At 36.6% G+C, this 25,026-nt stretch overlaps 1 protein-coding gene across 2 annotated transcripts in view; it reads right to left on the reverse strand.

Annotated features, from left to right (window-relative positions):
* Positions 1–25,026, reverse strand: part of ATAD2B (ATPase family AAA domain containing 2B) — a 168,597-nt gene that overhangs the window by 24,821 nt on the left and 118,750 nt on the right. Inside the window, exons 20-22 of one of the 2 annotated variants that reach the window (XM_027621587.2) lie at positions 14,237–14,372; positions 11,909–12,090; positions 7,687–7,846 (exon numbers count right to left, since the gene is read on the reverse strand). In XM_027621587.2, the coding sequence (XP_027477388.1) occupies positions 7,687–7,846; positions 11,909–12,090; positions 14,237–14,372 (478 nt within the window). Of the gene's footprint in view, positions 1–7,686; positions 7,847–11,893; positions 12,091–14,236; positions 14,373–25,026 lie in introns of both variants that reach the window. The other variant, XM_027621586.2, reaches the window with a different exon arrangement.

Raw genomic sequence — 25,026 nt, forward strand, 5'->3', positions numbered from 1 at the left:
AGTCGCTTAACCAACTGAGCCACCCAGGCGCCCTTTAGCTGTTTTTTTCAATAAAATTATTAAGAAAGATTAACATTTTAAGAAAAACTAATTTTTTATGGGATGATTTTTCATCCTAAATTATTTCATAAAAAAGAAATTCATGTATTTACTGGCTCATATCTGCATTATGTTATCATGTCTCCATTTTATAATTTCTATCTAATCTGAAACTCCTTCAGTCAGTACCTAACAAGAGAACAACTGATGAAATTTACTCACTGGCCACATTTATTAAGAACATGCTCCATACAGATACCTGTACAGATCCTGTTCCCAATCAGCTTAGAGTCGAAAATAAGAGATAAGGATATGTAAACAAGTAACTACTTCAGGGCAAGGCAGCGGGTGGTGGAGAGGTAGGTAAAAAGTGTTTCAGAAAAGTTACATAGTGCTATGATTCCAAGATGAAGGGATTACTTATAACTGTAAGGACATCCAAAAAAAAAAAACTTTCATGACTGTAGCATTTAGTATTCCTTGAAGGGTAAGTAGATTTTAAAAGATATATGTAGTTTTAAAAACAATGTACTCTATGTAACTTGCACCTCAATAAAACTGGTTTACAAAGAAAAAAATGTACACAATCCCAGGAGGGGCAATACATTTAACAAAGGTACCCTAAGTTCCAACAGTAAGACTGGACCTAAACTGAAAACTGGGACCTAAATTTCCTAGGGGAGGATTCCTCCTAGGCTTCTCTCTCTTCTCTTTCTTTTCTACACACCGATAACTCCAACCATGTTTCTTGCCCAAATGTCTCCCCATCTCCAGAACCGTATGTACAACTACTACTCTGTAGTATCTTTTATCCGGGTCAACCAGAAGTTAACTCATACTAACACGTCCAAAATTAAATACAGCATACTGCCCATAAACCTGTTCCTCCACTGATTTCCTTCTCATATTCTTTAACCACTCAGACCACAAACTGAGGAGTCATTCTAGATTTCAGTCAGTCACATCTAATCGATCCTTCACTAAGCCCTCTTTGTTCAAGCCCACCCCTAGTTCAATCTCTGCCACCACCGCAACTAAATTTTAATTGGTCTTCTAACCTCCGTCTCTGCACTCCCATGACCTCTACCCCAAAACTGACACTGCCTGCAATACTATACTCTTAAATGCAAATCAAATTGTATCACTTTCTGTCTCAAAACCATCTAATGGCTCCCTAGTTTTTCTAAGTGTAGAAAAGTAACTCTGAAGTCCTTACACAAGATCAAAAGAAGATAGGGAACTTACTAAGACATTTATTTATCTGCAGAACTCTCTACTATGTAGGCTTTAGGCATCTTCCAGGCCAGAGCTGTACATTTCCAGCACTTACCACAATTTATCCATAACAGAATATCCCATACATGGATGCTCAGTAAATGGAGACGTGATGATTAGGGGAGTAGATTCATTTCCCACCACTCTTCCACTCTATTCTCCAGCCACATTCACTTTCTTTTTATAATTTTGTACACTACTTCTCTCACCTTGAAAGGAATGCCCTTCCTAATCTTATTCATTTCTAGATAGTCTCTTCTCCTCTGTGCTCTACTCACACTGTGTACATATTTATAACAGAGACCTTATAAAACTGCATTATTGGAAAACAGTGTGGAGGTTCCTCAAGAAGTTGAAAATAGAGCTACCATACAATCCAGCAATTGCACTACTGGGTATTTACCCCAAAGATACAAATGTAGGGATCCGAAGGGGTACGTGCACCCCAATGTTTATAGCAGCCATGTCCACAATAGCCAAACTGTGGAAAGAGCCAAGATGGCCATCGACAGATGAATGGATAAAGAAGATGTGGAATATTATGGAATATTATGCAGCCATCAAGAGGAATGAAATTTTGCCATTTGCAACGACGTGGATGGAACTAGAGGGTATTATGCTGAGTGAAGTAAGTCAATCAGAGAAAGACATGTATCATATGACCTCAGTGATATGAGGAATTCTTAATCTCAGGAAACAAACTGAGGGTTGCTGGAGCGGTGGGGGGTGGGAGGGATGGTGTGGCTGGGTGATAGACATTGGGGAGGGTATGTGCTATGGTGAGCGCTGTGAATTGTGTGAGACTGCTGAATCACAGACCTGTACCTCTGAAACAAATAATACATTATATGTTAAAAAAAAAAAAAAAAGGGTAGGGAAAAATGAAGGGGGGGAATCGGAGGGGGAGACAAACCATGAGAGACTATGGACTCTGAGAAACAAACTGAGGGTTCTAGAGGGGAGGGGGGTGGGGGGGATGGGTTAGCCTGCTGATGGGTATTAAAGAGGGCACTTCTGCATGGAGCACTGGGTGTTATACGCAAACAATGAATCATGGAACACTACATCAAAAACTAATGATGTATTGTATGGTGATTAACATAATAATAAAAAAATAAATAAAATAAAATAAATAAATCACAGGGATAAAAAGTATAGTATGGGGAATACAGTCAATAACATTGTAATAACTTTGTATGGTGACAGACAGTAACTACATTTATCATGGTGAGGACTGAGTAATGTATATAATTGTTAAATCACTATGTTGTGCAACCTGAAACAAATATAATATTATATGTCAACTACACTTCAATATAAAAATAATCAAGTAAGAAAAAAAACTGCATTATAATCATCTGTGGTTGCTTCGAGACAAAAGCCGTCATTGCCACCTCTATGCTATCTCTATACCTTAATAACCTATTATCATTGCAGGGGCCCCTGGGTGGCTCAGTTGCTTAAGCGTCCAACTCCTGATTTTGGCTCAGGTCATGATCTCAGAGTCCTGGGATTGAGCCCCACATTGGACTCCATGCTCGGGGCAGGGGGTGGGGAGGAAGGGGGAAGTCGGCTTGAGGACTTCTCTCCCTCTCCCTCTGTCCCTTCCCTGTTCATGCTTGCTCTCTCTCTCTCAAATAAATAAATCTTTAAAAAAATAAAGTACAGCCTTTAAAGAGGTAATTGAGGTAAAATAAGGTTGTAAGAATAGGCCCTAATCTGATCTGTGTCCTTATAAGAAGAGGAAATTTGGACAGAGACACCAGGAGTGTATGCACATAGAGAAATGACCACATGAGGGCAGAGCAAGAAGGTAGCCATCTGAAAATCAAAGAGAAGACTCAAGAAAAACCAAACCTGCTGACACTTTCATTTTGGACTTTAGCCTCCAGAACTGTAAGAAAATTAATTGCTGTTCTATAAGCCACTTTTAGTCTATAGCATTTTGTTATGGAAGCTCTAGCAAACTAATACCATAACACACAGTGTAATGTCTACCACACAGTAAGTATTCAATAGGCATTACATCTGAGTATCTCTACCGCAAGAGGCAAGGGCTGTCACAGTCATCTTTGTATTCTAAGCACCTAGCTCAGTAACTAGACATGGTACTCATAAATACTTACAGAAAATAGGAATGGGTTTGGCTGAAGCACAGCCTGCAGAGGGCTCCGAAAGCTAGGGTGAAGCTCTGAGCTTCATTCCTAAGCAAACTGGTGCAAAACAGAAGATTCTGAGAAGACTACAAGACTAGGGCTGAACTTTCAGTAAAATTAGCTCAATAATGGTATGTCTGTGAATGAGACTGAGGGCTAGAAAATGCGATGTACTACAAGACAAAGAATGGGGAATGGTTAAACATATATAGATCTATAAGATAATAATTAGGGTCAAATATCTGATACTAGTTACATTTAGAACTATAAGTTAAAATCCTTCCAGCTAACATATTTAATTTCTGTCCACATCATCCTCAAGGGAGAGAATCTGGGTAAACGTTTAGGCAACAGTATAGCTTTCAAAATACTGGCTTTTGTCTTCTACGTATATGCTAGTTTTTTTCCCAATGGCCAAGGGTTCTGCAAAACAGAACACTGTAAGCTTCCAAATACTCATGGGAGCTTGTAAAAGTAATACAACACTCATGTAATTTCCACTTGCTACACAACAGACCCTGAGGTTGTTTTCCTAATACATAACAAGTGGTTCTGCTGCTAAGAAAAAAAACAAGCCTCTTAACTTGAAGATACAAAATAATCTGAACAGAGCCAAAATCATGCTTTTGAATTATATCACACTCTGCATTTAAAACAGTGAAGAAAGAAAGTTGTAAGTGTACCATGTCAACTCTGTGAGATAGAGCCATATTCTTTGATTATACAGCTGCATCAGATAGGAAAAGCTTATTATGCACCAGAAACCATGGTTTCTTTCTCAAAAGTAGTATCATTTCAATGTGGTTATAACTAAGTAACGTAGGGTAAAAAATCTGAATTGACCAGATTGACCTTTATGATTAACCCAATGTGGTTATAATTAAGTAATATAGGGGGAAAAATCTGGATTGACCTCAACTGGCTTTCTCTAATCATTCAAATTTATTTTTCACTATCAGTCCCTAGACTTTTTCCAAAATAGGATTAAATTTTTTTTTTAAAGATTTTATTTATTTCTTGGACAGAGAGAGACACAGCGAGAGAGGGAACACAAGCTGGGGGAGTGGGAGAGGGAGAAGCAGGCTTCCCACGGAGCAGGGAGCGCGGAACAGGGAGCCCGATGCGGGGCTCAATCCCAGGACCCTGGGGATCATGACCTGAGCCGAAGGCAGACACTTAACGACTGAGCCACCCAGGCGCCCCAAAATAAGATTAAATTTTAAATGTGGTGCAGAGAATTTAATACACAGGTACCCACTAAGCAATCACTTTATGAAAAATTAAAGCACAATTTAAATAAACTAATGATGATAACAAAATAAAAATATGAACTACTAACCTCTATGGAACACTTACCATGTCTCAGGCACTATGCTAAGGACTGAACATATTTATATTAAACCATATGAAAATGGTAGTTTTGCAAGATTTAATCTAATACATTCTCATTTAACCCATACAACCACCCCAATGAGAAGAATACTTCAATTATCCCTGTTTTGCAGATAAGGATACTAAAATTTAAAGGACTAAACTTGATAATGTTAATGAACTAGGTAATAGCAGAACTGGGACTAACACTTAGGTATAAATCCAAAGCCCAAGCTCTTATTACCTCCTACAGTTTCAGCTACCTCTGTGTCTTGAAAACTAAGACACAGTGTGGGCACTCAAGTACTTTCATACTTTGGTCAAGGCCACTATACATACTTGTGCAGATTGTACCCTCACCAAGGGCCCCAGCAAGGAAATCAAATCAAGCTGACATCCAGCCCATTCTTCACTACCCAAACTGTGGTACTGTTGCTGGATGCCATCTACACAGAAGATTCTCTCACCCACATAAAATTGTTATATTGGCAAACAACAGCCCTGATGCTGCTGGTAAAAGAAAACAAAATTGTGAGAAAAATTTAACAGTACAGATTAAAAGCCTTAAAAGAGATATATATATATTCCTTGATTCAGAAATTTCACTTTAAGAAATTCATTCTAAGGAAATAGTTAAGGATGTACATAACATTTATGCTACAAAGATACTCATCAGTGTTATAATACAGGAAAAAACTAAAAAATCTAGTATGTCCAATAATAGGGCATTAGCTATAATAGTATATCTATGTGATTAAAATAATGTCATAGAAATATATTAACTCATAAACTTTTCACAAAATACTACATGAATGACAAAGTTCACAAAAATTATGCTCTCATCTTAGTAAAAATATTATGCATGTATGTATTCCATATACAATACATCCGTGTATGTGAGAAAGAACACAAGGTAATGGAATCACAAGTTACTTTAATTATCTTCTTTGTTTTTAATCTCTAGAAATTTTCCTACATGTTGTATAGGAATAAAAAGTCAAAATGAAAGCAAAATAAAATAAGTAGTCAAAATGAAGCTAAAGAAACAAAAACTAACAAGAAGCAAATGTCCTAATACAAAGCTTAAGAACAGCTATGTAAAATGTTATTCTGCCTCTAAACTTGGAATTAGAATATATGACATGCTGTGGTCTAAATTTAGATAAGAAACACCTAATTTCATGTGAAAGTGAGAAATCCAGGTCATTCTAACAAGCGGCCTAAGAACTACTAACCATGAATACAGAAACAAAGCAGAAACTGTACTGTAACTACCCTGAGATAACTGAAACTTAAATCAATGTTTAAGAAGTAAAAAGCATCTTACTTGTCTATCACCTGTTGAAGAAACAGAATCCTCAGCAGAGTGAGAGAGAGAATAACAGCCCCTGTCAGCTGGAAACTGTCCAGGCACTATCAGCTGGCCTCGGTGTACTCGTATTAAACATCAACAATTTTAAGAACACAACAGAAAAGGCCACTCTGTGACCGTGATGAATCAAGATAAAAACAAGAGTACTCCATTATCATATCTAAACATAGACAAAAACATGAACATTGTCCTAGCCACAAAAATAACCAAGTATAATCCTATCTTGGATAATTTGAATGATTGCTTTTTTTTTTAATGTTAATCACCATACATTACATCATTGATTTTTGATGTAGTGTTCCATGATTCATTGTTTGTGTATTAACACGCAGTGTTCCATGCAGTACGAGCCCTCCTTAATACCCATCACTGGGCTAAGCCATCCCCCCACCCCCCTCCCCTCTAGAACCCTTAGTTTGTTTCTCAGAGTCCACAGTCTCTCATGGTTCGTCTCCCCCTCCAATTTCCCCTCCTTCATTTTTCTCTTCCTACTATCTTCCTTTTTTTTTTTTTTTTAAACATATAACGTATTGTTTCAGAGGTACAGGTCTGTGATTCATCTGACTGCTTCTTCTTTACCCATCCCAGTTTTAGCCTCACAAAATTACCCCCACTTCCTAAGAGCATCCAATCTACTGCAATGCCCTACTTTCTTAAATCCTCTCCAAAATCCTTAGCACAAGCTCAAATCCTATGTGGTTCCATGATATATATTCTTCCTTATTACACTGAATCAGTCAATTCATCTTGTTTTAACTACAGATATGTTCCTAGAGGTCCTCCCTGAGCACTTAAAGAGCTGGGACTATAGATTTGAGTACAGGATGGGATTAGGAACAAAATAATAAAGTAACATTAAAAATACCCAGGGGTCTTTTAGGGTGCCTGAATGGCTCAGTCAGTTAAGTGGCTGCCTTCAGTTCAGGTCATGATCCCAGGGTCCTGGGATAGAGTCCCGCATCAGGCTCCCTGCTCAGTGGAGAGTCTGCTTCTCCCTCTATATCTCCCCCTGCTCTCTCTCAAATAATTAATAAAATCTTTAAAAAAAAAAAAAAAAATCAAATAAATAAATAAATAAATGGGTCTTTTACTATATAAACTTATCCTACAATGAGTTCCCACCAGTTTGGAATTCCCAGCACTGGTGATGTTGACTAAACAAATTTCACATTAAATTCTCAATTACTCAGCTTTCTACCCTACCTGAACAAAATAAGAATCTAAGTACAAAAAGTAAAAACTAAACCCTAAACAGAATACCAAAAATATATAAATAAATCCTTTATTTAATTCAAATTAATAATTAAACTTAATATTTAAGTATATTATGAGTTCCTCATCAAGAAGTTTCTAAATACAATAATATGTCTTTAAAACTAATTTATCTACCTGAAACATGGGCATGCTTTAGTATTTAAACTTTCAACTATCTTCATTGATCACCAAAGTGAATCTTGCCCAGTGCATCCTTACCTCCTGGGTCCTTATCTGGATTGTATTCTAGAGCATTGCTACAGATGAGGTCAATATCTTTCAGAAAATCCTTAGCAGTCAGGTAATTATGCTTATCAATTTTAGTTATTACTGTTGATAAATCCATTGGTTCCTTGATTACTTCAAGATAATCTGAAACCTAAAACAAAGAGGATATTTTAATGAAAATTACTTCTGCTATTTCATATGATCTACTCATAAAAACACAAAACCATATAGTTATTTAAAAATTAAATCTAATTACAAATAAGGATAAAATTGTAGAACAATTTATGCTACTAAAGTTACTACTTTGAAGTCATACTTTCCATGAAAAGCTTCGGTTTCAAGTCATATCTAAATCAACTCTGAAATGTTTCTCATTTGAAATATAAAACCAATTTTGTCAGTTTTTTTCCCCCAAACTTTTGGATATACCTGAGAAGAGAATGTATTGGTAAAAGCATCCAATAAGTATCAATAAATATTACTTCAAGAAATTTTTCTGAAGGAAATTAAGAAACATAGATTTTTCATATTATTAAAGAAGTTATCTGGTAAATCTCTTTAATATCTTTAAACAAAAAAATTTTCTTTCTCATTTCCAGGGTGAATCATTTCATGGAAAGTGGTTTCTGCTCCTTTGGAGTCATTACAAACATTTTGAGTCAATTATATAACAAAAATAAGTATTGCCTTCATGACTAGTAAAAGATTTGTTGGACTTCGCTAATTATAAACAAATTCGCAAGCAAATGTTCTCTATGTGCTGACTTTCGGGGAGATAACCCAAAATAGGAGCTAGTTAAGTCAGGATTTGCCCAATGTTTTTTATCATTTGACCACTAAGAAAGCTCTACCAACCTATCTATTGCCTCCCCCAATGCAAATCTCAAATCGAGTAATCAGGTTTGATATAAAAGCAGTCTTAGAAACATCTAATTTGTCCAGGATCAAATTCTGGAGCTAGGATAATTTCTGCTCTATGAAACTAAAGGTTACTTTTTCTCCATTGCAAACATACACAAACACACACACACACACACACACACACACATACATATTTTATATATGTTTATAAATTTTTAGGTAACTGTGTGGGCATGTTATAATTTATTTTTTAACTTCTAGGAGCCGAAAACCTCCTTATAGGGTAGGTAGTGAAGAGGAGCCGAAAACCTCCTTATAGGGTAGGTAGTGAAGCTATACTGAACAAACAATTGCTCAGAAGATATTAGCCGGGGGCGCCTGGGTGGCTCAGTTGGTTAAGCGACTGCCTTCGGCTCAGGTCATGATCCTGGAGTCCCGGGATCAAGTCCCGCATCGGGCTCCCTGCTCGGCAGGGAGTCTGCTTCTCCCTCTGACCCTCCCCCCTCTCATGTGCTCTCTCTCTCGTTCTCTCTCTCTTTCAAATAAATAAATAAAATCTTTAAAAAAAAAAAAAAAAAAAAGAAGATATTAGCCGGATTCTTGGCTCTGGCATTTGGCATGCCTTGTGTACATATGGAAACTGTTTAACTGCAAAGCACTATAAAAATTTTATTAGTGGGGTGCCTGGGTGGCTCAGTCGGTTAAGCATCAGCTTCTCCCTCTCCCTCTGCCCCGCTCCTCCACTCGTACTTGCTATCAAATAAATAAAATTTTTTTAAAAAATTTGTATTACTAAAGATTATAAAACTTTTGACCCAAAATTTAATTTTAAATTCAATGTTTATTTTCTAAACTTGTTTTCTCTGAAGTCTGCTTTGGAATTCCATAAAGTTTTTAGACATTTCAAATTCATTATCTGAATATAAATTTTTATGTTTTAGGTTATTTAAAGGTTATCTTGTGGGGCACCTGGATGGCTCAGTTGGTTATTAAGCGCCTGCCTTCGGCTTGGGTCATGATCCCAGGGTCCTGGGATGAGCCCCGCCTCCGCCTCCGCCTCCAGCTCCCTGCTCAGTGGGGAGTCTGCATCTCCCTCTCCCTTTACCCCTCCCCCCCACGCCACCCCACCCCCCTTCTGCTCTCTCTCTTAAATAAATAAAACCTTTTTTAAAAAATAAATGTTATAGGGGTGCCTGGGTGGTTCAGTCATTAAGCGTTTGCCTTCAGCTCAGGTCATGATCCCAGGGTCCTGGGATCGAGCCCCGCATTGGGCTCCTTGCTCAGCGGGGAGCCTGCTTCTCCCTCTCCCACTCGCCCTGCTTGTGTTCCCTCTCTCGCTGTGTCTCTGTCAAATAAATGAATAAAATCTTTAAAAATAAATAGATAGATAGTTATCTTGTTTTCCTCTCATGCTTCACAGAGATCTCTACGTTTTCAGCTTTAAGAGCAAAGAACCAGTAGCAGAATGAATGAAAGAAAGAATAAAAAAGAAAATAAGAAAATATAACCCTTGAATAAGTTTTATCTAACCAACATTTTCTATCCCCTTCCAATACCTTACCATCCTTTATAAAACTTTTACTCTACCACAGATGGCACTTGAAATCTGATCATCTCTTCTGTTTAGAATGAAAGAGAGTTCTCTGGGGGAAAGGCAAAATTGGTTTACTCCCAGTATGGGAGGATATGACTTGAGGTCAAGCCCTTATCAATTAAGTGACAAAGTCCCATACCCAATTTGAAATAAAAATAAACATCTAAAATAATCCTTAGGGGTGCCTGGGTGGCTCAGTCATTAAGCATCTGCCTTCGGCTCAGGTCATGGGCCCAGGGTCCTGGGATCGAGCCCCACAACAGGCTCCCTGCTCACCAGGAAGCCTGCTTCTCCCTCTCCCACTCCCCCTGCTTGTGGTCCCTCTCTCGCTATGTCTCTATCTGTCAAAAAAATAAATAAAATCTTAAAAAAATAAAATAAAATAATCTTTAAAGTGGGCTGATAGTTTTAAGATTATCTGATAACACAATGAGGGAAAAAAATGTTCCACAACTGTAAAATGTTATGTATTAATTGCAAAAGCAAATTAGGCAATTCCTGTCATTTCAGTAGAAAAAGATTTAAGGTATAGCTGTGATTTAATGTAAGGAATGCAGGCTTTGATTTTCAAAAAACCACTGAGTCTTGGCTATGTCACTTGCCTGCGAGCCTCAGTTTCCTTAGCTGTAACATAAGAAAAATAATAATGACCTTGTGAAGTTGTTAGAAGGATCAAATGGATAAAACTATGTATTGTGGATAAATACAAATATACAAATAAAGTTATAGATATTCCCTTTACTCAAAAAGAAAAAAAAAACTAAAAACAAAAACAAAAAATGGGAAAATAGCTATTTTCAGAGGGGAAAAAAAACATAATGCTAGCTCATTCTTCCCAGTCATAGATGAGGTAATGATTCCAAAGGAATCTGCTCAGGTCCAAAAGTACAGATTTCACAACAAGGACGCAACATTAAACTATGAATAATTTCATAATTCAAATTAAAAAAAAAAGATGAAGAAAAAAACTAACAACACCAAAGCTGTTCAAACATGGAGTCTGAACTATAAGAAGGCCAGTAAAGACTATATTGTGTTCATCCACACACTATATTATCCCAGGATAAAAAAACAAAAACAAAAACAAAACAAAAAAAAAAATTTCATCAATATTATAGTAGATTCCAAATGGAAAATTTCTTTTCTTATCATCACAAACCATGCTCCCACAAGGACACAAAACAATACACATAAAAAGTGAGAAATTTTCCACTGGGAGCAGAGAAAATCCTTGCAGGGAAAAACAATTTTAGCTGCATAGGATATGCTTAACTTCAAACAGCATCTTAGTCACAGGCATTTCCAAAATATGAAAGAAAAATTTCAGGGTTTTTTGCCACCTCTTTCACTAAGGTATACATAATTTGGAAAATGCCAAAAAATTAATTGGTCTTGATTGGTTAACACCAATATACTTTTTAAGAGCAAGCTTTATCCTGGAATAAAAATAGTCTAGTATGGACATTTCACTAAAGTAACTTTTAATCCTCTTCTTAAACTGAAGAGTAAGAGATCACAAAGATCAATACTAATTAAGAAGACATACAAATTGGTCACTATTTTCATCCAAAAGTCACCAGATGTTTGCTGATGACATCAGTAGTTATCACATGGATTAAAATTTTACAGGCTAGGGGTAATATTCATCCATGCCTTTGCTTTTTTTCCTTCCAAAAAAAGATGTCAATATTTTTTTCTTTTAGCCAGTTCAACTTCACTGTTTGCACACTACTGAAACAAGACCTCTTCAATATCCACCGGTTTGCTGAAGATGTTAAAGCGTTTATCTGTGGCCAGCCTCTTGGTTACATCCCTGAGAAACAACCGCAACTCTCTTAAAGTATTTTCCTCCTGGTCCTCCATCCGATTTTTTTCTGATTCTGATAACTGACGAGGTGGAGAAGGTAGTGCAAGGGGAAGCACTTCCATAGCACAAAGACCTAAAGAAAATAGAAGAAAATGTTAAGATTCTAACACGGCAGAGCCAGGACCTCAATTACTTCTCTGTCATTCACTCAAAAAAGAATTCCAAATACATACAAACCACTTGCAAACCCAGCAAGTAAAAATTTGAACGGAAACCAACAGTATATTACAGAATAGATTTACTCCATAAAACAACTCACAGTAGGACTCCTTTAAATGGCAAATGATATGATTTTAAATAATGATTTTGAAATATGATTTACATACAACTTATGAGAAATATTTCAAATCAACAAAAATACCTTTAGGTGAAGAACTGTATACTGATGTGCTTAAAGTCAATGTTGTTTAAAAACCTTCTCAAAATGGGGTTGCCTTATATGCATGAAAGTAAAATAGGCAAGTAACAATTCTTTGATCCTTCCCACTCCCAAAAGAGTTCTAATTTTAGACAAGTCTACACTCATATTCTTAGTACAACATAGTAGGGGTAGTGAATGGTACGTACCTGTGTAGGGAGCAAAAAAAAATTACAAACTGGGGGCACCTGGGTGGCTCAGTCGTTTACCTGTCTGACTCTTGATTTCAGCTTAGCTCATGATCTCAGGGTCATGAGATCAAGCCCTGTGTGGGGTTCTGTGCTGGGCGTGGAACCTGCTCAAGATTCTCCCTCTCTCTCTCTGCCCCTCCCCACCCTCTCTCTCCCTCAAAAAAAAAAAAAAAAAAAAAAGGAACTAAAAAAAGAATCCCAAAGACATGGATAAGATGGAAAATCCAGTCTAAAGTGTTATATATAAAATCTATAATATTCACTATCTACGCTAAAACAAACAAAAAATCTTCTCAAAAAGTAAAGTATTAACTTTCCTAAACATATCATTCCCTAATTCCTTAAAAGATTTTCCCAGTATCACACTGAATTTCAGGATTAAAATTTTAAGGATTATGGCTGATTTCTAAATAGCCCCTAAGATGAAAAATGAAAGTCAGTAGAAGCAACTCAAAAATAAAAAGAATTATGTTAATCTTTAAAACAGAAAATTCAATCTATGAGACTAAGATATATCTGGGAGTACGCAAGATAAAATGAATCATTCTCATGATGAACTATTTTAAATACTGTTATTTAGATTAACAGGAGCAACAACCAATAATCAGAAGGTGTAACTTCCATATTTAATTTCCCAAGGTTTCTAGGAAGAAAAAACCCCACAACTATAGCCATTTGATAGGTGCTCATTTTTAGAACTCTGAGAAAATGTGGAAAAGAGTCACTAAAGAACAATCAACTGATTGAAGTGCTGGATAATATAATCAATAAAAAACAGAAGTAGAATATGGAAAAGCAAGGACTTGGCAAGGGGTGGAAATGTATTTAATATCCTACAAGAACCACATGAGAAACACAAAAGATAGAACGACGGGAAAGACACTTAAAAACTTGTAACAGGATTGCTATTTTCAAGAAGAGGCTGAAAGATTACAAAGAAGACCTTATCTTTTACACATCTTTAAGATTAGAAAGAGTGTCTTGAGCGACTTAGAATGCATTCCTCACTTAAGTCAGGGGGCTGAAATGTGAAATACTATCCTCTTAGGCCAAATCCAAGAAAATTCTAATGCTTAAAACAAAGTCATGATAGATATCTTATGGTAGGCACTTGGAAACCTAACATAATAGGTGCTCAAAAAATATGTGAAAAATAAACCAGAAAAGTCAAACATTCTAATCAGCTCTTGACCCATCACACCTACCCTGACCCACAAAGTAATCAGCACACCACCTGGTGTTCTCACAATTATAGTTCAAGTCCTCTGTACTTAAATTGACTAAAACAGAACAGAACTGAAGACTTTTTGAGCCTCAGAATGCGAAATCTACCACAGCATCTGGATTGAAATGATATGAATACTTCATTAACAGTCACCTTTTAGTAAGGCCTTAACTATGAGGCTGTACCTCACAATCTACTCAAGTCAAGTAAACACAATGACCACTCCATCTAAAGAGAAGTGTCCATCTAAAGAGCAGAATCTAAAGAACTGACTTTACTTCCACAAGAAATGAATTTTTTAAAAAGTGACTCCAAGAAAGGGCATTTCTTAATTCCATTCCCCATTCCCTTCCCCCCATTTTCCTAAAGCCTTTAGGAACTTTACCAGTGTGTTTCCTCCGTGGTGGAGCCATTGATGCCTGATTGAGAATCAATTCTTGGAAAAATTTTCTTCTGTCTTCTTCAATAGGCCTTTGAATATACAAGACCTCTTCATACTGTATTCTAAAGATACATTTAACCTACACACATACACATACACACAAAGACATTAAATATATAGAGAATTAAAAGCTTACTTATTATACCAAACTACAATTTCTTCAACTTCCAGTACCATTTTCAATTTTCATTCATGTAGGGTTAGGGTTAACCTCATGCTAAGGCTATGCTGTTGAGAGATTCAATCTCATGGACTAGACCATAATGGTAGAATGACCAGTTGCCCAAGTCATTAATAAATTATACTATACCTGGAAGAGTCAGCAAATAATAGCAGAAACGATAATTGATTATAATAGTTAGATGGCAAACCTCAAAGGACTTCTTGCATTAAGACCTAGAAAGTAATTACCTAGAATCTACGTTAGAGAGCTGGAAAGATGCTAACAACACTGCCTTCTTGTGTGTTATTTCTGTGTACTTCCTATTCAATGATTTCCTTTCCTGGGTTCTTCTCATATCAAGTCTATTCCACTGCATCTTCCAGAATGCTGGTTTCACTGCAAATAAACTATACCTTCAGTTTCTTCCCAGAATGCTCCACAATGACACCACCTTCCACACAAAACTCCCAAGCAGTATTAAACCAGTCATTCTTACATCCCTCAGTTCCTTCCCACTGGTGATTACCTATCTCTCCATTGTTTACCTCCTCTATAGAGGCTTTGACCCCAGATGTCCGCCTTACAAGATAGGCTGTTTAAATCCTCCACATCATCCACATTAATTCTACACACTTTAATTTTTATGTTTTCCTAGAAGGTCAATATTCCACTTCTAGACACCAAACTCCCTGAGAAAAGAGACCATTCCCTATTCGTCTGTTTTCCTATACCTACCACAGTGACTGGGACATACTAATGCGTAATTACCATGGAATGAATGAGTAAAGTTTGCAATTTTCTTCCCCAGCCCAGATCAAAATGGAAAATGCAAATGAAGATGGGAAAAGGTCACTAATACGGAAAGAAGAACCAACTATAAGACAATGAGAAAACACTGAATCAAAATTCAAGACATTAGATCCTAGCCCAAATTTAGCCACACGTTTATAGTAAACTTTAGATAATTCATTCAATTTGTCATGTCTAACCACTTACTAAATTGAAGACTAAAAATTTCTCAATATTATTTCAATCAATCTTTAGAATAATGAAGAATATACAGGAGTCCTTCATTTTATACTTGAGAAAACTTAGACTTGGAAAGGTTTATGTAACTGGCTTAGGGTCACAAAATAAGTAAAAAAAAAAAAACTAGATTATGTAATCTCTAAAGGCCTTTTCCACCTCTAAAATTCTAACATAGAAAAGAAACAATCAATGAAAAGTAGAATTCAAAATCTGGATGGGGAACTATTTATCTCAACCCAAAGCCAAATCCTTTAAGAGTTTATAAAATTTCATCATGTGCCCTTTCAATATTTTTTTTGCAGACTACTTTCATGTAAAATTCCCTCCAACCCTTTGATCTATGCTTCACTGGTCCTTCTTCTTCAGCCAAACAAATTTACCACTGAATGCCCACTGTGTGCTAAATATAATGCCAAATACTGCCATTACAAACTTGAAGAAAATACAGTTACTTCCTGCTGTCAAGGATCTTAAAAGTTTGACAAGAAAGCATTATGGTACCACACCAGAAGTGTTGTAACACTCGTAGAGAAACAGAAGAGACTTTGCAAGAGGTAGGGATGAAGAGGCATTAGATAAGATTTAGCTGAAAAAGCTAACATTAACTGGGTCTTGAAAAATAAACAGAATTTGTTCAAAAGTAGCAAAACATTTAATCTCAGTTTTAAATAATCTTCCTTCTGATCAGTTTTCAACATTGTGTTGAACTTTGTGAATACAAAAATCATACCAAGAGTAAGTCTTTAGTAATACCCTGATACTCCTGCCAGGTTATTACCAACAGCTTAGAACCCATCACTTTATAAGTAGGCTACAACTTACTTTAAATTTACTCCTAGCTCTATCTTCTGACATTCTCAGCCTCAAATTTCATGCAACAACTAGACAAGAAGCCTCATATAACTCCCTGAAAGGAGTTTCACACTGGTTCACGGTGATCTCTATATGTGCTTTCCACTCTTTCTTAACCCTGTTTTTAACTCTCCACTCAAGCCAATGGTTTCTGGGTGATGCTTTCTCTGACTTTCCCAGATACACTCGGGCATACCTTCTAATATCCCTCATTAAACTTTTTTTAAGTTCAATGATTTTTAGTAAATTAATTCAGTTGTGCAACAACACAAGTCAGTTTTAAAACCTTTCCATTACCTCCAAAGATCTCCCTCATGTCCATCTGCCATCAATCCCTACTCATGCTCACACTCCCCACCCAACCACTGATTTACTATCTCTAGAGATGTGCCTTTTCTAGAAATTGTGTATCATGTAGTCTTTTTTTGTCTAGCTTCTCTCATTTAGCATAATATATTAAAGCTCATCCATGTTGTAGAATGTGTCAGTAGTTCATTCCATTTAATGCTGAACAGTATTTCACTGTGTGTATATAACAATGTTTGGTTTCACCAATCACCAGTGAATATTGAATAATGGGCTGTTTCCACTATTATGAATAATGGTAGTAGGAACGTTTGCATCCAAGTCTTTGTGTGAACATATTTCCTTCTGTAGTTACCTGGGAGTGGAAATGCTGAGTCATATCATAAGTTTATGACTAACATCTTAAGAAGTGCCAATTTTTCAAAAAATGACTGCATGCTTTATAATTCCACCACCAGCATATAAGCCTGAGTTTCTCTAACATCCTTTGCCGACACTCAATACTGTCTAGTGGTTGTGCAGTGGTATCCCATTCCTGAATGACTAATGATATTATCTTTTCTCATGCTTTATTAGCCCAAGAGAATATATACTCTTCGGTGAAATGTCTATTTAAATCTTAACTTGTAGTCTTTTTTACCTTAATTGTGGCAAAATAGTCATAACTTAAAATTTGCCATTTTTATCATTTTTAATTATACAACCTGTAAAATTAAGTATATTCACATTGTTATGCAACTATCATACCATCTAACTACAGAACTTTTTCATCCTCCCCAAGTGAAATACTGTATCCAGTAAATACTGACTCCCCATATTCTTCCTCTCCCCAACCCTGACAATCACCATTCTACTTTGTGTAAACCCGACTACTCTAGGAACTTTTTATTTTATTTTTATTTTTTTTTAAAGATTTTATTTATATATCTGACAGAGAGAGACACAGCGAGAGAGGGAACACAAGCAGGGGGAGTGGGAGAGGGAAAAGCAGGCTTCCTGCCAAGCAGGGAGCCCGATGTGGGCTCGATCCCAGGACTGCGGATCATGACCTGAGCCGAAGGCAGAGGCTTAACCGACGAAGCCACCCAGGCGCCCCCTCTAGGAACTTTTTAAAAGAGGAATCATTTATTTGTCCTTTAGTGACAGGCCTATTTCACTTAGCATAATGTCTTCAAGGTTTATCTATGTTGTAGCATGTGTTAAAATTTCCTTCCTTTTTAAAGCTAAATAATGTTATACTGTATGTATATGCCACATTTTCTTTATCCATCTCTCTGGTGATGGACATTTGTGTGTTTCCACCTTTTGGCTATTGTGAATAATGCTGCTATGAACATGGGTATACAAATACCTGTTTGAATCCCTGCTTTCACTTCTTTTGAGTGTATATCCAAAAGCAGAATTGCTGGATCATATGGTAATTCTGTTTAACTTTTTAAGGAATCACTGTACCATTTTTTTTTTTAAAGATTTTATTTATTTATTTGAGACAGAGAGAATGAGAGAGAGAGAGAGAGAGAGAGCACATGAGAGGGGGGAGGGTCAGAGGGAGAAGCAGACTCCCTGCCGAGCAGGGAGCCCAATGCAGGACTCGATCCAGGGACTCCAGGATCATGACCTGAGCCGAAGGCAGTCACCCAACCAACTGACCCACCCAGGCGCCCCTGTACCATTTATTTTCAATGACGCTGCACAATTTTATATTCCCACCAGCAACACACAAGGGCTCCAATTTCTTCACGTCCTGACCAACACTAGTTATTTTCCGTTTTTATGTTAACAGCCATCCTAATGGGTATGAACTGATATCTCATTGTGGTCTTAATTTGAATTTCCCTTTTGATTAGTGATGTTCAGCATCTTTTCATGTGCTATTGGCCATTTGAGTATCTCCTTTAGGGGAAGTTTGGTTGGTTGGGGTTTTTTTTTGTTCTTGAGTTGTAGAATTCTTATATACTCTGGATACCAACCCCTTATATGATTTGCAAATATTTTCTGCCATTCTGTGGGTTTTTTCAGTCTGTTAATAGTGCCCTTTGATGCAACAAGTTTTTAATTTTGATGAAATGCAGTTTATCTATTTTTTCTTTTGTTGCCTGTACTTGTAGTGTACAGCCAAGAAATCATTACTAGGGGCGCCTGGGTGGCTCAGTTGGTTAAGCAACTGCCTTCGGCTCAGGTCATGGTCCCAGGGTCTTGGGATCGAGTCCCACATCAGGCTCCCTGCTCAGCGGGAAGCCTGCTTCTCCCTCTGCCTCCGCCTGCCACTCCCCCTGCTTGTGTGCTGTCTAATTAATTAATTAATTAATTAATCTTTAAAAAAAGAAAGAAATCATTACTAAATCCAAAGTCGTAAAACTTTTCTACTATGCTTTCTTCTGAGGGTTTTATAGTTTTAAGTCTTCTGTTTAGTTCTTTGATCCATCTTGAGTTAATTTTTGCATATGGTATAAAATAAGGGTCCAATTCATTTCTTTGGTATGTGGATATCCAGTTTTCCCAGCACCGTTTGTTGAAATGACTATCTTTTCCCCATGAATGGTCCTCACACTCTTGTTGAAAATCATTTGTCACAGTCTTGTGGTGAGTTTTTTTTAAGTATTCTTTACGCCCAACATGAGGCTTAACCTCATGACCCAAAGATCAAGAGTCACATTCTCTAGTGACTAAGCCAGCCAGGCATCCTGAAAGAGTTCTTAATACATTCTGGATTTAAGTCTTATCAAGAGATGCAATTTGATGTATTTGAAATATTTTTTTTGTTTTTATTTTTTTCCGAGTTTGTGGCTTATTTTCTCATTTTCTTAATGGTGCCTTTTTAAAAATTTTTAATTTTGATAAACCTGACTTTATCAGTTTTTCCTTTTATGGATCGTGTTTTTTTATATTATACTATCACAGCACTTCTCATACTGTATTATTTTTTTCAGGTATCTTCTTCCCTCTAAACTTTTTAATATATATATTTTTTTTATTTATTGGGGAGACAGAGGGAGACGGAAAGAGAATTTCAAGCAGAGTCTGCACTGAGTGTGGAGCCTGACCTCACGACCCTGAGATCATGACTGAGCCGAAATCAAGAGTCGGACACTTAACCGACTGAGCTACCCAGGTGCCCCACTCTAAACTGAATTATTAGAGAACAGTGGCTATCTTTTGGTTTTTCACCTATTCATTCATTCTACAAAGATTTACCATACTAGAAATATGTACATGTATATATGCATCAATTTGTTAGTATTCCATGTGTGTGTACACATAGAGACTGCATAAGGCAGCTAATTCACTTATTATAACAATGCATTGCACATGATAGGCACACAATAAATTTTTGATGAATAAACAACGGTTTTAAATTGATAAATAAAAACTCTTACTTCCCTGACCACTCATCAGCCTAAGCATCACAATATCCAGAAATGGATCTCTCTGCAGTCTGAAAGAGTACAATGCATTTTAAGTGCATGACCTTTGTAATCAGATAAACCTGGATTTAAAACTTTGCTCTGCCATACTAGCTGTGAGATCCTAGGCAAGATACTTTACCCCTCTTGGCTTCAGTTTCTTTATCTGTCAAATGGGAAAACAACAAGAATACTTTCCTTATTACTAAACAGTTAAAAAACTTGAGTTAGATAATATATGGAACTGGCTTCTACAGTGCCTGGGACATAGTTGCATAAGTGGCAGCAATTCTTTCATTACCAAAATCTTTTCGTTTTACCTCATTTATTAAATGTTGGAGTTGTCAGTCCCCAGTTTTAAAGGCAGAGTTCATTCAAACTCTGTAATGGGGAAAAATAGTGTTTTAAGACTAAAGATGTCAAAGATAAAAGGAATGGGAAATTAGGTCAGAAATGAACCTAAGACACCTTTTGTGAATAAAATTTGCTTTCCTCAAAACAAAATTAAGTAAATAATTCACTAAATAAAAATAAATAATAACATTTTACCTTAACATAGTAATAATTCATGTTCATTTACTAGAGATAGTTGTGATTTTAAAAGACTTGCAATGACCTCTTTCCTTGTAAATTTTAAGAATCATGATTGTTTTACAACAAAAAAATCAATACTAAGATATTTCTCTTGTACACATGAATCATTCATCTGAGTTTTCAATGCCCCAACTTGATTTTTCTACTTAAGTTACTGATTTTTAACTCCCAGTTCCCATGATAAACCGAGAGACACAAAAAGACACGAAATACTGAAATAACAAAATGCTGCTTGTGATCTTTACTTTCCTAAGTGTAGCTGAGGAGATATTTCCTTAAAATTCATTTCCAGGGGCACCTGCGTGGCTCAGTTAAGCATCCGACTCTTGATTTCGGCTCAGGTCATGACCTCAGGGTTGTGAGACTGAGCCCTACATGGGGCTCTACACTGGACATGAAGCCTGCTTAAGATTCTCTCTTCTGTCCCTCTCCCCTTCCTCTCTAAAATAAATAAATAAAATTAATAATAAAATAAAATTCACTTCCAATTATATCATTTTGAGCCTGCCCATATAACAATTTAATACCAAAATACATACTGTGAATCTGTTCAGAAATGTAAGCACAATTCTTTCTGACCAAAGTTTGTTTTCCTTCCTACAAATATTTCTACTTTTTATCTGCTTCCCTGTTTAAAAGTCCCTTTCCTATGCTCAATCCTCTTTTCTTTTTTCTAATTCTCCTGAAGAGAAATAATTCGCAATTCCCATGTAACTCAGCTAAAATTCTCCAACTATTCTCAGAAAGAGTCTGCAGGGTCCACAAAAGTAAAATTTACCTACTACACTAGAATTTTACAAAAATAAAAAAGAAATGAGGCCGAGCAAGAGCTCAAGCCAATGTGTGGTGATTCAGTGGTAAATTCCTATTTTTTATGCAACAAACATTTACTAAGCAATTCCAATATGTCAAGAAGTAGAGAAGTGAAGGCAAGACAGTCCCCTCCTCTCAAAGAGTTTGTGGTCTAGGTCAAAGGTTCTCAAACGTTTTGGTCTCAGGATCTTATTAAACTCTTAAAAACCACTTAGGAGGGGGCGCCTGGGTGGCTCAGTCATTAAGCGTCTGCCTTCGGCTCAGGTCATGATCCCAGGGTCCTGGGATCGAGCCCCACATCAGGCCTGCTCGGCGGGAGGCCTGCTTCTCCTTCTCCCCCTTCCCCGGCTTGTGTTCCCTCTCTCGCTGTGTCTCTCTCTGTCAAATAAATAAATAAAATATTAAAAAAAAAAAAAACCCACTTAGGAGGGTGCCTGGGTGGCTAGGTCATTAAGCATCTGCCTTTGGCTCAGGTCATGATCCCAGGGTCCTGGGATCGAGCCCCACATTGGGCTCCCTGCTCGGCGGGAAGCCTGCTTCTCCCTTTCCCACTCCCCCTGCTTGTGTTCCCTCCCTCGCTGTGTCTCTGTCAAGTAAATAAATAAAATCTTTAAAAAAAAAACAAACACTTAGGAACCCAAAAGAGCTTCAGTTTATGTGGGTTACATCTGTCCATAATTATGTATTAAAATTAAAACTAAGAGCACTCCAAATTATATATTCAATTAAATCCTATTACATATTAGCACTGAAAATGTATTTTGAAAAATATGTTCTTTTAAAAAATATATTTTTTCAAAATATAAAACATATACAAAATAACATTTAGCAAAAAAATAATAATAAAAAAATAAAATTTAGCAAGAAAAATGGCACTGTTCTACATTTCCTCAAATCTCTAATGTCTGGCTTACTAAGAGACAACTGAATTCTCATTTCTGCTTCTGCATTCAATCTGTTACAATATGTTGTTTTGACTGTAGTACATGAAGAAACCCATATTCAAGCAGATATGTAGTTAGAAAAAAAGAGAAATGTGACATCTCCCTGAAAGTCTTGTGGGGCCCACAGAAGTCCTTGAACCACACTTGGATAACAGCTGATTTAGAGCAATGTTTTCCAAACTTTTTTTTATCTAACACCTCATCAGTTAAAAAAAAAAATCTGAAAATATCTCTTCTAGTATATTTAATATACTCTTTAAATATATATTCTACTAATACTATTTCTATTATAAAACGTATATATACACAATACTTAATATGAAGACAAATCAAGTTCTAATGTTTTTTTCAATATCCCAATGTACTGCCTTAAGTAGAAGCTTACTTTGGGAACTACTAGATTAGGAGAGAGATGTAACTACAAAGAAACATCTACAAGAGAATGTTAAAGAGCTCTAAAAGATGAAATTATTACTTTGTCCCACAGAAAGAAAGTAGTTTTATATTCCTAATAAAACATTACCCCTGCCCGGGGCGGGGGGGCGCCTAGGTGGCTCAGTTGGTTAAGCGTCCGACTCTTGATTTCAGCTCAGGTCATGATCTCAGGGTCATGGGATGGAGCTCCATGACTAGCTCTGTGCTCAGCAGGGAGTCCGCTTGCCATTCTCTCTCCCTCTCCCTCTGCCCCTCCCCACCCCTCACACCTGCTTGCATATGCTAAAATAAATAAATAAATCTTAAAAACAAACAAACGGGAGCCTGGGTGGCTCAGTCATTAAACATCTGCCTTCGGCTCAGGTCATGATCCCAGGGTTCTGGGATGGAGCCCCTCATTGGGCTCCCTGCTCCGCAGGAAGCCTGCTTCTTCCTCTCCCACTCCCTCTGCTTGTGTTCCTGCTCTCATTATCTGTCAAATAAATAAATAAAATCTTAAAAAACAAACAAACAAAACATTACCCCCATGGTAACTAATTCTTTTTTGGTTTTGTTCTATTTTAAAAGCTGCGTGGAGAACCTTTCCTTTTCATCTCTGAGTTTATTTTCTGAGAATAATAGCATTTAGTACACAAGATTCAGAAAATACAGATAAATCAAAATTATTATAATCTTAATACTCAGAAATAATTACTATTAACACTTCTGTTAACAGTTATATTTATGTAGTTTTATTTAAATATATAAAACTATACAACTACTATATAGTTATTTCTATATAAACTTGGATACTATACATACTGATTACCTGTATTTTTTAACAATGTATTCACAACATCTTTTCATGACTTTTTTTTTTAAGATTTTATTTTTAAGTAATCTCTACATCCAACATGGGCTCAAACTCACAACCTTGTGATCAAGAGTCACATACTCTACCAACTGAGCCAGGACCCCACAACATTATTTTTTACATCAATATTTTAAAGGTTTTATTGTGTTTCATGGAAGAAATCTATAACTTAGCCAATTTCCTACAATATGACATTTAAACAGTTTCCAATCTATGAAGAAAAGCTATAATAAATACTCTTGTATTTTTCGCGTGGTCTACACTGTATCTTTGTGTTAGTTCGTGAAAAACTCTTCAGATAATTACCCATAAATGGTATTGCTGAGCCATAACGTGTGTACATATTTAAATCTATTACTTGGACTGCCCTGGAGAGGTTTATTCAACTTTTTTTTTTTAAGATTTTATTTATTTATTTGAGAGAGAGAGAATGAGAGATAGAGAGCACGAGAGGGAAGAGGGTCAGAGGGAGAAGCAGACTCCCTGCTGAGCAGGGAGCCCGATGCGGGACTCGATCCTGGGACTCCAGGATCATGACCTGAGCCGAAGGCAGTCGCTTAACCAACTGAGCCACCCAGGCGCCCTATTCAACTGTTTTTCTATATCTGCCTATTTGACAGGTTAAAATCTGTATTTTACTTTTAAATTATCCACTGTATTTTTTATTTAAATTCAATTAACCAACATATAGTACATCATTAGTTTCAGATATAGAGTTTAATAATTCATCAGTTGCATATAAGACCCAGTGCTCATCACGTGTCCGCCTTAATGACCATCACCCAATTACCCCATCCCCCCAACTAACCTCCCCTCCAGCAAACCTCCGTTTGTTTCCTATAGTTAAGAGTCTTTCATGGTTTTTCTCCCTCTCTAATGACTTTCCCATTCAGTTTTCCCTCTCTTCTCCTATGATCCTCTGCACTGTCCTACTATATTTTCTTTGTTTTTTCCCCATTGTATTTTCTTAAAGGCACTCTAATAACTGGCCATTTCCTTCTTTTAGAATCACTTGGGTTTTTTGCCACCCAGTGTCTACTTCATCTCTTCTACAGATCAGGTACTTTGCTAACTGTAGTTACTTAATCTGCAATTCTCTATGCTTTTCATTTATTCACCAAATATTTAACAATATGTGCTATTGTTCACTACTATCTCAATTTGTAACCTAAACAAAGCAAGCATTCTAATGGCAAAGCTGAAATTTAAATGAAAGGCTTAGGGGCAGGGAAGGATTTCTGAAGAACAGTAAGTATAAAACATGTTATATAATGAGTAATCTAAGAATTCTCATAATCCTTTCCCCACAAATGTGAATATCCATGATAGCTTTGCTAGCT

The sequence above is a fragment of the Zalophus californianus genome, chromosome 8, assembly GCF_009762305.2.
Source record: "Zalophus californianus isolate mZalCal1 chromosome 8, mZalCal1.pri.v2, whole genome shotgun sequence".
Classification (NCBI taxonomy): Eukaryota; Metazoa; Chordata; class Mammalia; order Carnivora; family Otariidae; genus Zalophus; species Zalophus californianus.